The sequence below is a fragment of the Pholis gunnellus genome (assembly GCF_910591455.1).
Source record: "Pholis gunnellus genome assembly, chromosome: 8".
Taxonomy (NCBI): Eukaryota; Metazoa; Chordata; class Actinopteri; order Perciformes; family Pholidae; genus Pholis; species Pholis gunnellus.
This window is the reverse complement of record NC_136534.1, coordinates 15911386-15928259: the sequence shown is the minus strand read 5'-3', so window position 1 is coordinate 15928259 and position 16874 is coordinate 15911386. Positions and strand designations below refer to the sequence as shown.

The 16874-nt window shown below is 39.3% G+C and overlaps 3 protein-coding genes across 3 annotated transcripts; 1 reads left to right on the top strand and 2 right to left on the bottom strand.

The window, feature by feature from the left end:
• Positions 1–166: 166 nt before the first annotated feature.
• Positions 167–2900, bottom strand: acbd7 (acyl-CoA binding domain containing 7). Its single transcript, XM_079164423.1, has 4 exons — positions 2746–2900; positions 680–797; positions 524–586; positions 167–445 (listed from the first exon to the last, which is right to left on the bottom strand). The coding sequence occupies exons 1-4, from the start codon at positions 2755–2757 to the stop codon at positions 372–374; spliced, it is 267 nt and encodes an 88-aa protein (XP_079020549.1). The 5' UTR covers positions 2758–2900; the 3' UTR covers positions 167–371.
• A 2358-nt stretch (positions 2901–5258) lies between these two features.
• Positions 5259–6428, top strand: rpp38 (ribonuclease P/MRP 38 subunit; the record flags this gene model as incomplete). Its single annotated transcript, XM_079164959.1, has 1 exon — positions 5259–6428. One exon carries the CDS (start codon positions 5259–5261, stop codon positions 6099–6101), a length of 843 nt encoding a protein of 280 aa, XP_079021085.1. The 3' UTR covers positions 6102–6428.
• Positions 6429–7898: 1470 nt separating this feature from the next.
• Positions 7899–14643, bottom strand: nmt2 (N-myristoyltransferase 2; the record flags this gene model as incomplete). Its single annotated transcript, XM_079165470.1, has 12 exons — positions 7899–9541; positions 10557–10694; positions 10949–11116; positions 11210–11380; positions 11487–11595; positions 11724–11894; positions 11985–12101; positions 12220–12311; positions 12600–12718; positions 13218–13359; positions 13949–14066; positions 14534–14643. The coding sequence occupies 12 exons, from the start codon at positions 14641–14643 to the stop codon at positions 9521–9523; spliced, it is 1476 nt and encodes a 491-aa protein (XP_079021596.1). The 3' UTR covers positions 7899–9520.
• Between the last annotated feature and the right edge of the window lie 2231 nt (positions 14644–16874).

Sequence of the window (16874 nt, the reverse complement as noted above, 5' to 3'; positions counted from 1 at the left end):
CTAAAAGATCATGTGGTCTAATATAACAGTCCTGCCACAAATCGTTGTAATGTTCAGTTTTCGTTGAAACTGTTTCAGAGATGTGTTGATTCAAATGGTAATTTTGGAGGACGTAGTTTGTGTTGCTGTTGAATGGTATTTATGTTATAAATAACAACGAAACAAAAACATTATACAGAGGTTTTATTTTCATGTTTGACAGAATTCAGTTTGTTAGGAATCAAGCTACATGTATATAGTATATTGCTGATGAGATGAATAGCAATTAGAAAAACAATTATATTTGAAACCTTATAGGATGCATGGAACTTATTCAATTTATAATCTATGTATAATAAAATAAATTCAGCCGCTTCAGCTTATTGCGAGCCTTACATGCCATATTTGCCAATGACTTCCTTTGCTAGTGTGATGTAGGCTGACATGGCATCGTCCTTGGACATTCCTGAAAGAAAACACACGTGTTAAATTGTTGCTTTTTTTTGGGCCACTTTTACATCGACACATATTTAAAACTTGTTACCATTTCTGGACTTCCAGGCGTCCCACTTGGCTTTTCCTTTGAAATCCATCATTCCTGGTCTATCTACAATTGTGATGGCACACAGAGAGGAGGACATGTTTAGAGTTCAGGGAACATTGCATGGAAATGATTCTGTTTTTCTGCTGCAAGTCATACCGGTGTTAATCTCTCCAACCATCGCCTGCTTATAGAGTCCGTACAGGTCCAGCAGCTCCTGGTCCGTAGGCTTCGTCTTCACATTCTTCACATCCTCTGCCATCTTCTGAAACTCTTCCTGCAGATAATAAACGTTCTGAAATGAAGTCATTCCATGTATTTCTGATAAATTATTAAAAACTAAGCTATTATGTTTGCACAGGATAATAACTTATAAACATCAAACAAAAAGTTCGTAAATTTGCCAAATGTGCCAAATCAGCTTATTCTGCTGTTGCTATTGACTCTTGTTTGGTGTTGTTTGGTGGATTGGATGATTGAAGTATCAGTAACAAGGAAGAAACAAGACATATTGGCAATTTTACAATTTATTCATTTAACCTTACAAATGGGGCACCGTTTAAAAGGGAACTAAACAGGCTTTCCAACGGTATAAGATGTATTGCCAAGAAGCATTGTTACAACAGAGAAATAATCTACCAAACACAAATTTCTGTAGTAATCACAGAATAGCATATTAAATAAGCATTCTAGTCATGCTGCAGCGCTCGGGAGACCCATTGTTGCATAAATTGGAGATAAACAATGGGCTTTTATTCAAGACTCTATTGTTTTTGTGCCAGCTTGAATAATCTACTTTACAAAAGATGTAGGGCATAGCAGCACAGATATTTATAAACCATTGGAAACCCTTTACACCATCCACAAAAACCTGAAAACCCCTAAAAACAGTGTTGGAATTTAGATGTCCCTGAAATGTATTTATTTATTTATTTTTATTCCTAATAATAGCCCAATATTAGCTTGTTTCTCTCATTTTTAAGCAATCTGCTTGCAATAATTTAGTTTAACTGTAGTTGCAGCACCAGAGGGACCAACGAGCCAGAAGATAAATATCTTTAGACTCACTCTACTCAGAGATGGGCAAAAATACATCAAAATGTATTTTGATACAAAATACAAAATACCCCCAAATAAATGTATTACAACAAAATACAAAATACTGGTGCCAGAAAATGTAACAAAATACATGTATTTTGTATTTAAAATATAGGAAATACTTTTTTCTGGATTTTCTGTTTTCTCACAATTTGGCATAGCAGAGCATTCAGGTTTATATAATGTACACAAAGCTCTGGTGAACCCCACAAACAGGAAGAACAGTCACAGAATGTCAGTGTAACTAAGCAAAGCTATTGAAAGACAACAACTTGATTATATATATATATATATATATATATATATATATATATATATATATATATATATATATATTAATGTTAACAAAGTTATATTATATATATATATTATATTATATTATATTATATAACAAAGTTATATATATTAATGTTAACAAAGTTTATGGGCTGTTAAGTCACATAACAGCCCATAAACTTTGGCTTTGTATCAACAAGAAAATATTCATCACATATTACAAGCTCCCAATCTCCCTCTTCCTATAGCTAGCTACTCAACTTTAATTTAACTTGCTAAACACTGGCTATGCACTAGCCTAGACAGCATGCTAGCGTCATTAGCATGTTAGCATCGATCGCTAGCTTGATAATATAACCATCACCATGTATATACAATAGGTTATGTAGCCAGACCCAGACATAAATTATAAAGCTAGCTAGTTGACATCTGTCACACTCAGATACAATATTTAACTTGACAGACAATCAGCTGAACTTGAAGATCTGAAGACTGAACTCGTGAACTGTTTTTTGATTCGTGGAAAAAGTATTTTGAGTATTTTAAATACAAAATTACTCCACTCTAAAGTATTTTGTTACAAATTACATTAGATTTTTAATCGGCCCTATCAAATACAAATTACAAAATACTCAAAAGTAATTGAAATACGTATTTCAAATACAAGTAATAGAAATACTGCCCATCTCTGACTCTACTTACACTTAATCATCCTATACTGTCAAAGATGGATGACACGACATTCAGTAAATGACGTGAATGCTTCGTTATAACCGTTATTCATCTCATAGCAAGAATGCATCTCCGGTATATTGCCACTGAAATGAAGAGAAGCGCAGAAAATATTTTACCTGATTAGACATTTTCGCAGTTGCAGCAGCGTAGTTCAGATGAATGTATTCCTCCCGTCGGCTGGATGTGTCTGATTACACCTTAGCTGATCAATGCAATATAATCGTCCGAGGGGAGGCCTGCAGAGGGGGAAGCAGAGAGCTGCTGAGGAGCTGATTGGCTGCATGTCATCATCTCATACACACAAAGAGAGAGCGAGAGAGAGAGAGAGAGAGAGAGAGAGAGAGAGAGAGAGAGAGAGAGAGAGAGAGAGTGAGAGAGACAGACAGACAGACAGACAGACAGAGAGAGAGAGAGAGAGAGAGAGAGAGAGAGAGAGAGAGAGAGAGAGAGAGAGAGACACACACACACAATGAAGGGCAAAATGTTCGGTAGGCTATTTGTGTATTTTATGCAACTCTATACTCCAATACATTTCAAGTGGGACTATATTTATCTGAACCTAATACTAAACTACCGAACATTAGTTTTAATAAACAAACACTAACATCTGTCTTACACATGGAGGCATCAGTAACCGCTAATAATCTAATAATATTATAATATTATGAGCCATTTTGTTCTTGTTTTGTTTTGTTAAACCTCCCACCACATGTGGGCGTAGTCCCGCTGTCAATTAGGCAAGAGTTTGTGACCGTGCGGTAATGAATGAGGATGAATGTTATGATTTCTTGAGTCTAATAGACTCAAGAAATAGACTTGAAATAGGAATAGACTTATGAAAGAGAGAGTGGCTGTGCTCTGTTTAGGTGCTGCGATTGTATGAAATAAATTCCCTTTGGAAACTGGACTTTTTGCCATTTATTGCACTAATCCAAGCAAAGCAAGCAGCAAAAGTGGGGGCTTTTTTTTTTATAGGCAACGGAGTAACTCCCCTCACCGACCAACGCATGCGTCGCGTTGAGATGGTACTTTAGGCTGGTAGTGCTACGGTGAAAAGATAACGTCTTCCCGTTTACGTTTACGCCCCTTTTCCTAGAGGCGGGAATTGCCCCCTCTCTACGGCAACGCTGATGGGACATATCTTCAACACCAGAAAGGACAAACATGAGACAGTCTGTTACATGTGTTTGTTTGGATAGCAGCTAACGTCTGACTGCATTAGAGATGTTTTGATTGAGACCTGTATGCTTTTGCTTCGATTATTGTTGTGTCACCTTCGTGATCTTAATGTTTTAGATATATCCTTCCACTGCATATTGCAGTCCCTTTTGCCTTGATCCGGAGAATATCGCGGAGATATTACTCCAAAAAGTATCACTGACACTGACAGATATAGCGCTGGTCCCGTCCTCGCCATGCTTTTGGGTTGACAGTCCTGGGAGTTTTGTCGACGTAGCAACAGTAACTACGGGGGCGAACGGTCAATTGTGGGTATATTGGAAGCTCATTCTGCGCATACGTTAAATGCGTTAAAAAAAAATAACGAATTAATCCTGTAATTTAATCATAACGTGTTAACGCGTTATTTTTCACAGCTCTAATATGTAGGCTACTCCATAAGTTCTGTATTAACTATGAGCTGAAAATGAAATAGAGTATACTTTTACATTTTGGTATTGTTGTATTATGTGAAGGAATACAGGATACATAATTTTCAAAGGTCATAATAATCTTAAAATAATTTAAAAAAAAGAATAATACATTAAGAAAATAAATTAAAAAAACTTGAATGCTTAAATTAATAAAAATAAAGATACTTTTGTATTTTATTAAATCATGTTTTATGTTTTCATTGAGTTCGTTATCATTGTGATTGTCGCACAGCAATGAATGCTGGGTGGCGCTGTGAACGTTTATGTTTTTTTAAATAAAGTTAGTTCAATTCAAACAAAATGGCAGCGCCCTGTGGTCCACCCGTGTTGTTGGACCGATAATGTGAACGGAGCAGGTTAATACATTTTCGCCGCATTAGAAATCAGGTAAAGGAACTAAACACCACTTCTTTGTCAGGTATGTTGTTAACTGTCGTGATGTCGATGTTTTCCTATCAACAGATAACCGTCACACTTTGTATTCCTCCTTCAGAGAAATGGTCCTGTCATTAAAACTAAAACTAATTCACGTTAATACCTACAATCACACTCAAAACAATAACCCAATATTATATAAGTTTTAAATGATAATTCTGTCTTTATTTTATTGACAGTTATTATTTGTACTGCCCAGCTCAAGCCTCGTTATTTTTGGCTCGACTGATGTTGATGGAATATATTTTGGATAATAATCCATTAACTTTGCTCAGTAAAGTGAAGAAGAAGTTAATAGTATAGTTTGGCCTTTTTATCATCATTTGTATTTATTCCTGCCTCCAGTTGTGTATTTATACTATTTTATTACGTGTTGTTTATCATTTTTTAGATTGTTATGATTTTGAAGATTATTATGCTGTAAAATGTGGGACATTTTACAGTTAAAATAAACTTGTCAGTGCTCTCTGGTGGACTAAACTATATATATATGTATATACATCGTTCACTACAGGCTTTCTTGTCTTCATTTCAGAGGAGGTATGGCCGCTGCAGGAAAGCCAGTTAAAAAAGAAATCAAAAAGTACATTCCAGTCAAGACCTCCTTCACTTCCCCATTCACTCCAAAATGGGGCCCACTTCCACAAGAAGACATGCATTTCATCCTGAAAACCCTAAAGGACAAGCTGGTTTCCACTGGTCTTGAGAAGAAAGAGGTGAAAGTGTTTCGCCCGTGGAGGAAAAAGAAAGACCAGAAACCTGCTGCCACATCACAACTTCTTCCCCAGGTGAGCCAGGATGGACAGGTACAGGATTCTCCCAAAAACGGCTGGACAGATGTGGCAGCTCGGAGGCAGCTGGCCATTGGCGTGAACGAGGTAACTAAAGCTCTGGAGAGGAACGAGCTCAAACTGTTGCTTGTGTGCAAGTCTGTGAAGCCGTCTCACATGACGGATCATCTGATAGCGCTGAGCGCAACGAGAGGTGTGCCGGCCTGCCAGGTGCCTCGTCTGAGCCAGAGCTTGTCGGAGCCGCTGGGCCTGAAAAGTGTCCTCGCTCTGGGATTCAGACAGTGTGCCTCCAAAGAAGACGAGGTGTTCACTGATGCCGTTGAGGCCATTGCACTCAGAGTGCCTTCAGTAGATGTCGCATGGCTACAAGGTGCAGCACCCAGAGTAACACCCGAAGACCACGTTGACGTGGGAGAGGAGGAGGAGGAGGAGGAAGTCGAGGAGAAGAAGGGCCAGAAAAGGAAACTTGAGAGTGAATCTGAGGAAGTCACAGAGTCGGCTTCCTCCTGCACTCTGCAACCTCTCAAAGTGAAAAAAATAGTTGCTAACCCTGCAAAGAAGAGTAAAAAGATGAAGTCACAGCCAGTCAAATAAAACGGAGACTCTGCCTGGATAGTAAAAGGACCATTCTTATGTTTTTACTTGTTTTTACTATCTAGCATTTCACCTCCAGACTCTAAAGTTGGGATCCAGTGCTTTAGCTCATTCACATAAAACTACCGCATCACAGTTTTCAGTTGTGTGAAAGCATTTTTCAAACATTTTGGGCAGCCATTGGTTTATAACTATTTGCGAGGACTTGAAACTTGCTTGAGATAAGTCCCCAATTCATTACAGTGAATTCTCTGGTTTCAGCTTCTCCAACATGAGGAGCTGCAGCTTTTCTTTTGAACGTTTATTAAATATCTTTGGTGTTTTACATCAGACGTCCATGGTTTAATATTTGTAAGGACTCTGGTATGATCCTTTAAATTGACTTTGTTTTCTCGGTAACATTTGTTTGGCCAGAAACTGAAATCAATTATTAAAGTGATTTTGTGTTTCCGAATGAAACTTAACATGTATTTTTCATGTTCTTTGGTAATATAACAAACATTTCAGACCCCAGAGTTTAACAGTTCTCATAGTTCAAACTAATTAACATAAGGGGAAATACTAACTTTGTATTCCCCCGTCATGATAAGAAGAAGTGCATTACTCATGGACCTTTTTAAAGTGAGTTTATTCAAACAAATATCCATGCTGGTATAGCCGACGTGTGTGTTGAAACAGATTGTTACTTGCATGGGGGTCATGTCTAAATGATGCTGGTACAAGTTCTTCAGCTTTTTCACAGCTTGCAATGGATTTGAATAAAAATATTGTTCTTCAGTTAGAGAAAGCTGTATGTCGTTTCAAAAGTACACCCCACCCCAAAATCTTAATTAAAAAACAAAACATCTTTTAAATAAGGCAGGTATTTCGGGTTGAGTTCTCACTGAGGGGTGTGGCTAATAACATCAATGCTAAAAATGATCACAGTAGCAAAACTGACATGCTCAAAGTTCATTCAAACAGCTGCAGGCAACACATCTGGGACACATCCATCATCCGTGAGGCACACCGTTGACTCAATAACCCAGTGTCAGTGTTAAATTAACGCCGGGAACATTGGTCTTTGTCAATGTAACTCGTTTAACCTTTCAACGGTAAAAAAAATACTCTTTGAGCCCTGAAGCACTGACTCCATTGGTCGTCCTTTCTTGCTAATATATAAAGGGATAAGAGGGAAATATCACATACAGAAAAAGTACAACAAAAATGGCCGCAGCCTTGACCTCTCGAGTTCTGCAGAGCCACACGAACACAAAGTAACGAACTCAGAGCAAGACAAACGATTCAAAAGCATTTTAACCTTTGAGTACACCAGCAGCTCCACCACAGGATGAGGGAACAGTGTTTCATCAAAGATCTTCATCTTACTGGTAAATAACAAATACTCCAAATCCTCAAAAATCTGTAGTTTAACTGGAACATTTTGGGAAATACTGGAAAGAAAAAGAGGAATTACGTCTTTAGACATTTTGCAAAGTACAATTATAAATATCAGGACCGTTCAGATCATTTTCATTTAGCTGCACGACACACTCAAAAAAGACCCACAGTATATTTTTCAGACACAAATACAGTACCATTAAAAAAAATAAATCCAGATAAGTCAATAAAAAATGGACCTCAAGAAACCGGAAAAGCTCAAACTTCAAATGTATGCGGTTACTGAAACAGACTTTTGTTTATTCGGCCACTGTGTTCTGAGTGCATGCTGCTAAATTATTACATTGACACTTTGAATGTCTTTGAGAGTTTGACTAACAATGTGGTTAACATCCTACTGCAGGCGAGGGAATTTATGGTTGTGTTTGTATTAATAAGAGAAAGTGTCGTACTTCTGGCGAATCAGCTGCTTTTTAAGGGCTCCTTATTCACTGCTTTGCAACAGGCTAATAAAAGAAAGACGTCATAGTTTCTCTGAGTGGCAGTGACTCAAATAATAGAAAACTGACCGTGGCTGCTGTAAACAAGGTTTAACTGAGAACATAGTTTTTACTTTTTCAAAGTGAGTAAGCCATTTGTATGCTATAAAACTGTCTCTAGACAGAAACCAAGGCTATTTTGATATATTTATATATATGTTATAAAAATCAGATCCACCCTGGTTATAGCTTAACTGTCATTGGTTGTTCTCCAGTCTTTGAAGCTGTAACTCTCACTGTCCTGCTTGTGCACTGGGCTGGTCATCCGTACTTCTTTCAGCTGCTGTAACGTTTGCCTATTTAACAGCCTCACTAACTGAACACACCATTCACATGCAGATAACCCTGAGCTGCACGAGTATATCAGTGAATAGAACCAAACCTGTGGTGCAGATGTTCTATTAAAAACTAGAAACAGCGTTATAACATGAAAACAGCTCAAGTCTGTACCGCAACCCATCCGTTTTGAAATCTGATCCTTTAATAAACAAAAAAACAAAAAAAATGACCCTTTTGCTTTTTAAGGAACTCAAAAATTGTGCTTCATTGATGCAATACATTCTTCATCAAAAACCACTTTAAACCCACGTTATCTGAACAAACTCAGTGACATCTACACTACCGAAGAGGAAAATACTTTGGATAAGCCCTCCCAAACCCCAAACTCACACTACAGGAATAAATATGATCTGGCTTTAAATGTACAGGTAACTGTATAATTTTAACAAAACAAAAGAAAAACATGTATATCAATGCACCAGTTGGTTGAGTCCTTCCATGAAGATATCCTTTGTGTGTATATGTGTGTGTGTGTCATTTGAAAGTGTTTGTGTTTCTGTGTGTATAAAGTTAAGATAGTTTCTAAATGCTTGAGGGGAAAAAAATGTTTTTATACGTCAGCTATCACAGAAACATGTTCTTAGCATTTCTAAATTCTACTGAGGCCCAAAAACAGCCAGCAGAGAAACTTCTGACCACAATGATATGAGAGGGAGATGGAAATAATAACTCTTTAAATGCCTTTAAGACCCTCTTATACCGCAGTTGCAGTGGGGACACAACAACTTATCGTCCGTGGTCATGTTTACTTGTTGATTATCATTTACATAGATCAATGTCAGTGAAGTTAAATGACGTGCCAGTCCCTCGTAACGAGGTGTCTGCTGAGGAAGAAGAACTTAACAAAACTCACAATGTCAAGGCATCCTCTCGTATGTCGAACTGGTGTGTTTTAAATGTGAGGGTGCATGTCGGGAGCGTTGTACTGTATGAGTGTCTCAGGCATAGCATGACTTCACATTCAGGATGTTGATGATTTAAGAGTTTTCACCTCCGGGTGAACTGAGAATGTTCTTGAACCGTCTCCCAGTCTCCAGGTTGGTTTTACCGTTGTAGTTCTCATTGTCTAGCTTGGGCTACCTGTACGTCCAGGTAAGGAGTAGCCAGAGGCCGCGATCGTCCTTTTGATCAGTGTTTGTGTAGCAGCCGCGGAGAGACCTGCTACTGAAGGACGAGGCCAACCTGAAACGCAGAGGGGACTTGTTGTTAAATGAGTTTTGACAAAATGAAAACATTTTGTAGATAGCGGAGGAGAATTACATCTGAAATAGGTGTTTTTTTGTGTTATTTAATATCCACTACTGAGGTTACTAAATGTTACAGCTTGTTCCAATTCAGAAACTATTGAAGTTTTTTGTTTTTTACATCTTGAGTATTTGCAGTCAAAGTAGTAGGAATCATTTATTTTGATCCAAAAAGAATGCACATAAAAAACAAACAATAAGGCATAAAATTAACAGATGTAAGTTAATATATAGTGCCTTGGTTGGTTCGTAATAATGCGATTGATTTATGATTCGTATAGCTCTCTTCTGTAGCTTTGAAATTAGATTAGTGTTAGTTTTGATAGCGTTACCTCAAACCTCCACACAGTACGTAATGTTTGGAACTACGAGAGAACGGAATGATCAGCCCTACTTCCTGTTTACATAGTGAATACTTTTTGACTGGACAACGCTACAGATGTTTCTTAACACCCGATTTACAAATGACTAGTCTTTACCATCCAAGACGTCCTTTTTTTCCCTTTACCAGTGCAACGGATTTAGTAAATCCCTTGAAACCAGCTAGGAGTTACAAGAACTTAGGAGGGACTTTACACACAAACTTAGTGAAGGATTTACAAATAACTGGTGCAACCCCACTGCAAATGAAAAAGATTCATTTTGCAATACTGCTAATATCATTACCCCTCAAATAAGTCTCCTTTTTTTGCCTCACAACTTTTGTGGGCTGGAAGGCTAACGTTGCCCCACGTTTCTACAATATTACTCTCCCATTGACTACAGCATTTCAGTAATGACGTCGCAGAGGTAATAGCATTCCAAGTTTCATATAAAACAGATGTTGAATACAGACAGCTTACACTGCCAATAATGTCTACATAATACATCTAGGGCCTGCTTCACCTCTCTTTATTGGCTCTTAACACCAGACCTTGTTGATTGTTTGCTCACACAAAAATCACGCTGCTGACCTTATCGGGATCCATGGGGGGACATTTCCAGTTGTAAAGGTAATACTGCAGATTTCCATCTCCTATGCCAAACTTCAGCTTCTCCAGGAACACCTTATTCTCCATTAGATCCAAGGCATTGAACACATCAAAACCTTTCTGTTAAACACACAGAAGAAGCCACAAAATAAATATCATGATGAATCACACAGTAGCGAGAAAGTTGAACTATAAACACTGTTGATGATTTAAATATTTAAGGCCCTGGATTGTGCCCTTTTTTCATGAATTTGCAGCTCTGGAAGCCTCCTTCCCTTTTCCTAAACTTAGAGTTAACTAATAGTACGACAGAACAGGTTCATTATTGGTAGTGGCATGTGTTTTACAACAATCTACACAGAGTGAAACATTACCAGCTTGGCCAGGATCAGTGCATCATTCATTAAGTCCAGTAGTGGGGTTTGTGTATGAACGTTGTAAAAAGAGTACGCAGCCTTCAGGCTCCTATGGAGAGGGTGGTGCATCACAGTTGAGGGCAGAGTGTAGAAACTAGTGAAATCTGTAAGTACACCGCCGGAACCCTGAGAAGGCAAGAGGCACAACAGCTGTTACCAGAGAGAAGAATAAACAAACAGGCCGCACGTATGTGGAGGATAGAAACTCATTCCAGATACCTCGACTACAAATGTGTCAATTATGTTGTCCTGTGGCAAGAACCAGTGAGCCACCTCCTCCTCTCCCATAGAAGGTGCAAGCTGGAAACGTCGCAGGAACTTCTGTAGCAGTTCGGTGACCTGGCGGATGTCACGCCTCTCCATCAGCCGCAGACCTGGAGTCTTAGTGCTCTATATGGGGTAAAGAGAGCAAGAGGGGAAACCGTGAAAATAAGCTCCTTCCGTTATTAGGAATTGTAATGAAAAAGGTGCAGGGCTGGCAGGTTGAAGTGTTTACATCTGGAAGTCTGTAGAGTTTCATGGTTCTTTGCAGGGTCATGTTCCTGCTCAGGTGGGAGAATTTAACTTCCACAAGTTTTCTGGGGTTCAAAGAGCGATGCCAATACCTGACAGACAGAGAAAGGAGCAAAATAAAGAAAAGCACAAGAGAAAAAGAGTTAAGGAGAATTGGTTTTAAAAGGACTTTCTGGCATTGTATCCTATGTGTTTCATGTTTGGATACTGCATAGCATACCTGCATGTGGACACAGGTTTAGGCAGTACGACCCCTGCTGTGTATACTGCCTGAAATATTCCTTCTATGTTCACCCTCCGTGTGATCTCCCTGATTAGCACTGGGGCGACGCGCTTTGAGCGCAGCTTCTTGTGAACACACAGGAAGTTGATTTCCACCATCCTCTTCAGTCTAGAACGGCAGAAGGAAAGAAGGTGTGACGGGGTCTCTTTGGACTCACGTCCCCGCTCCAAATGTAGACGATCGGTAACGAATGCTCACGTGTCATAGATGCGTATATCTGCGGGGATGGCGCTGATGAAACCAACGAGCTTCTTATTTGAGGTCACTCTCACTCCACAATGCCACTGTGGTAACCAGCCGGGGGGACGCAGAGCCCTGAGAGGGGAGGAAACGGTTAGTGGGAGAAAAATATATTTAGTACGCATTTGGTGAGCAGTTGACTAAAACATCAACAAAGTCATAAACAAGAGAAACATCAGACCGGAAAGCTTACCATTTGAGAAAGTTTGGTGAATAATCAAATCTGAACATGTTGTCGTCGTCCTCCACATAGTTTTCATTCAACAACGTGTACAACTCCTTCAGCTGGAAAAGACAGATATCATTTATACTAAATGTATTTTGTATTTAGTCCCTTAATCAATTAGACGACAATAAGAAAATTAATTGCTAAATATTTATTCAAGCAAACATGGAAAACATTCCCCACTTGGTCTTATTACAATTCAATTTTAGACTCAAGTTTGGACAGAACGACACATTTGATAAGTCACCTGGTGCTCTGTTTTCTAACCTTTTCTGGACCAAACAACTTAATCAAGAAAATAATCAGCAGATGTATGGTTTAGTGTCTGAGTCAAACGCAGTACTTACTACATCTGCGTTGCTGAGATCCAGAGTGTCCCACATAAAGCCTTGAGGTAAGGAATATGGCTCCTGTCTAATGTTGTCTTTGTCTGCTTCTATGGGCCCGTGACTCGTCACCACCTCATCTGTAAAGAAGATATAAAAACATTTTGTCAATCACCAAATTTACCAAGAACCTGTACATTTTGCTCAAGAAACACTAACCCTGAGTAAAACACAAGTATCTTATTTTAAATTGCTGACAGTTGCCCTCCTGCACCAACGTGACTCTTCGGACCTCCACTGAACTTAACACCTGACGGGCTGTGAGCAGCACAGACTGTGACAAAATAAAGCCAATAGATGGCACTGGTGCACAGGCACAGTGTGCAAGAAGGATGATAAATCGAGTCTCTTCTGACAGCTGAAGTAACACTGTTCCAAGTTAGGAAAGCAAATCAGCAATTGACCAACCTGATGATTAATAATAATTCAGTCGTTGAGAGCTCATGAGGTACCATATTTATTCATGTTCTCAATAAAAGCTCAAACATGACATGGACTATTTTAGCGGCACCATTAAAATAAATGAGATCAAATAAACAATGCGCTTGCTCACTCGGTCTAAGCTACATAGGTACTTACTCAGCTTCGGCACAGGCTGGGTGTCCCAGAACTGGTACTTGTGCTTGGCTGCCTCATCGATGCTCTTTGCTGGACCCTGGCAGGACAGCAGCTCCATGGCTCTTTGGATGTCCTGCAGCTTCTGAATGGGCAAGCCAGGGTTCTACACGTAGAATAATAAATAGTTTACACTCCTGTCAGACTTACACTTTAATTTCAGTGTGCATTACATTGTTTAACATCATGTTTTAGGTTGTATTGATTACTCAAGCTTCACAAGCACCTGCCCACATGACAGACAGAGATCAAACACCTGGATAAGGTGTTAACATGCAACAGTATTCCAGTTTTGTATCCGAGTACTCAATGTATTCAGGTTTCTCATATCGGGGATAAGGGCATGACGTGACGTGTACATGGACAAGACATAACTGGAAACAGTAATGTCCATGGCGTTTCAAGGTTGCCTTTACTAAAGAAACCACTACCACGTTAAAATGAGGGTTACCTCGGTAACTGTGGGATTATTATGGACTAGTGACAAAGTCTAGATTACGGTTGGATAACCCCAATTGATGCTTTCCCACTTCTGGCAAACAAACAGGGTTGGGTTGCTAGTGTGCAAACAGACTTGTCTGCGTTTCCCCTCAACCACTCCTCGTACCCGGTCTACCATCAGCCTGGGACTAACTAGGTTAGTGGGTTATGGTTTTGGAAAGGTCTGAGCACATTTCAGTGGGTCATCTTCGCACCTTTATCTCCTGAGAGTCAGAAGCCGAGTCGGATTTGGCTCCCCCCGAGCTCGGCTTCTCTTTCTTCCTCTTCTGCTTCTTCTTCTTCCTCTTGGCCCCCAAATCTCCCCCTGGACTCCTACAGATAATGAACACAAGCACATCATTAAAACAGGGTCTCACATTGGCCTCTCGAGACACAACCAAAGCAGCAGGAAGCAAACGTTAGCCAACATAGCGACGAATGACAGCTGAGCTAGCCGACCGTTAGCTGACTAACGGTTTGTCTGAACGGTTGGCTGTCATGTCGTCCAGTCAGTCACTGGCTGAGAGTATACGTTTGTACCTGAAGGCAGACGCGCTTTACAACAACAGCAACGACACCACCACACAGGTTTCAAATCATCTACTCCTGTGGTTACTGGCTTTAAATGACGGCCTTGTAGCAAACAGCCTGGCTGTGTTTGAGTCGGCTAACGTTAAGCTAACGTTAGCTAACTGCGCTAGCCATTCCCCACCGAGCACACACATAAACAGGCAGCGCACAAACGAGCTGAAATAACCGTTACTGCGTTTCCCAACCCGGTGCGGACAGGCCGCCCTCACCCTTGCATGTGCTCATTCTCCTCCTCGTTGTCCCCGTCTATCCCGCAAGTGTCCTGGTCGTCCAGCTCCAGGCTCTGCTGACTGGCCGCGGATTCACTGTCCTCCGCCATCATAAAAATGTTTTTAAAAAAAATTGTCAGCCACCGTATATGATGGAGATCACGGGCAACGGCGAGAGATGGAAACACAAAGAAAGAGCCGAAGGAAACCACACCGCCTAGAGGCCGATGGAGGGAGAACAGAAATATATATAAACTATATTTGAACGTGGAAACAATCCCAATTTAACTGCTTGCTAATTTAAAGATAAACAGAACGATCATTACTAACGATATAAGGTTAGAGCTTACAAATACATCTACAAGACAGGATCATAACATCAGATAATATAACCTGTCTTAGACGATATTGTATTTTAATTGTTCAAATTCCCAAACAAATGAGTACTTATCAATTTATCTTTTCTTAAATAATGGGAAAATAACTGCAAATGTTTTTTGCTCACCATAGCATTAGTTTAATTTTGCACAATTTAAATGATCAAATAAAAATAAACAAACATAACAGAGATAAATGATTATCACAGTGCAGGAAGAGGCAAAAAGCCAACTGGGCTTATTTGAAGCCTCCACCTATACAATATTAAAATGCCACAGCTTTTACAGAGAATATAAAATGAATATGCATAAGCTATGACTATACATAAAATATAGATTTACCTTTTTCAAAACTCAAGACCATGGTTACATGGTATGAAGTACAACAGAGTACAACATACATAATATAATAGTGATAAAACAATGGAACATAAGTTACTTAAATAAAGATACTTTAAAGATAGAAACTACTTCAAGAAGGCCTCTTATCTGATCAACGAAATGTATTAAGAGATATATATAGAAGTTATTTTACTATTAATAACACCATATTCTATTTATAATATTCTTTTTAGTATTGTTAGATCAAGGCATTTGGTGAATAATATAGAAAAGTGTTTTATTTCCAGCACTCAATCTTCTCTTCAGAGGGAGTTCCTGAGGAAAATGTTGATAACATGACATCTTTCATTGTTTGTTCAGTTATACAAATACACACACACACACACAAATCATTCCAGTTTGGCGGTTTATTCAGAATAATAGGCTTCAAATATAATGCACGCAACCAAGTTACACACTCAGGATGCTGTAATGCAACTCCACCCTCGATCTAGATGTTGGTGTGAGATACTAAGAGAGACGAGATCATTCACAACACCAACTCACACATCATTTTGACCAGGCAGAGGAAAGGAAAGAAGTATACACACTGTAATATGATTGTATGACTATATGAGCCTTGAGTGGATGTATGTTGATTATTTGTCAGTCTGACAACACAAACTCACAGCCAGCAGCATTGCAGATGAACACCACCACCTCCACCACCCTGGTGCACATAAAATCATTTGAGACAAACATTCACCCTCTACAAACACAAAAATCAGAGAATGCACTGAAATGACCTGCAGTTTAGCGTCACATACAATCACGCACACTTAGCTTCATCTATCCCTTACTTCGCTGAAACCTTCTGTAAATCCTGACCTGCTTACTAACACAGATCGGTGCCTTGCTGATTACTGTAGAGGATTTTATGATTGCAGCAGCTGGTAGATATTTTCGTAGAGATGTCTGCAGTGTAGCTTGTAATACGCTAGTGTTGAGCAAAGTTTACTGCATGCTTTCTTTCACGAGTGGGAGAGAACGGGAGGGCTGAGGTAGAGGAGAAAAGAGGAAGGCAAAAGAAGGTGAGACATAAATAAGGTAATTGTTCAACAAATTCGATGTAGAGACAGGTTGTTCAAAAGGCACTTGGAACATGAGGAAATGGTAAAAAAAAAAAATAAGGTGAAACACAGCATGCAATAATAGTTTGGTTTCAGGAAGAAGCATTTAGGTTCGTTTCTGTATCTAACAATAAGGCGGGTGAAGAAAAGCCCTTAAAATATTCAATAAAATAAAAACAGCCTATTTTTTAGGGTAAAATACTTCATGTTGGCAATTTGAAATCATAGCGATCAAAATTACAAAAAAAGGCAAGCAGCCGTATAAAAGTGACGCATAGCCTTTAGAGCAAAAATATGTCAGTCAGTGGTTCAACAGTTACAAAACCATTCATATTATTACACCTCAATTATTTTGGGTGGAACTGGTTTCGTAGTGGCATTACATCCTTACCCACAGGCATAGTGGTGTGTCACATTATCTGTTGCAGTGCGGATAGTGGTTTCATTTCTTCAGTCCAAACACGTTGCTTCCTCCTGTAGATCGTGAAAACACCCGAACAGCCTTCTGACGCT

Excerpts from the sequence above, each read along its gene's own strand:
- acbd7 (XM_079164423.1), bottom strand. Across the intron at positions 587-679 it reads GGTTGGAGAGATTAACACCG|ATAGACCAGGAATGATGGAT; the intron begins GTATGACTTGCA and ends TCACAATTGTAG. Across the intron at positions 446-523 it reads CGCCTGGAAGTCCAGAAATG|GAATGTCCAAGGACGATGCC; the intron begins GTAACAAGTTTT and ends GTTTTCTTTCAG.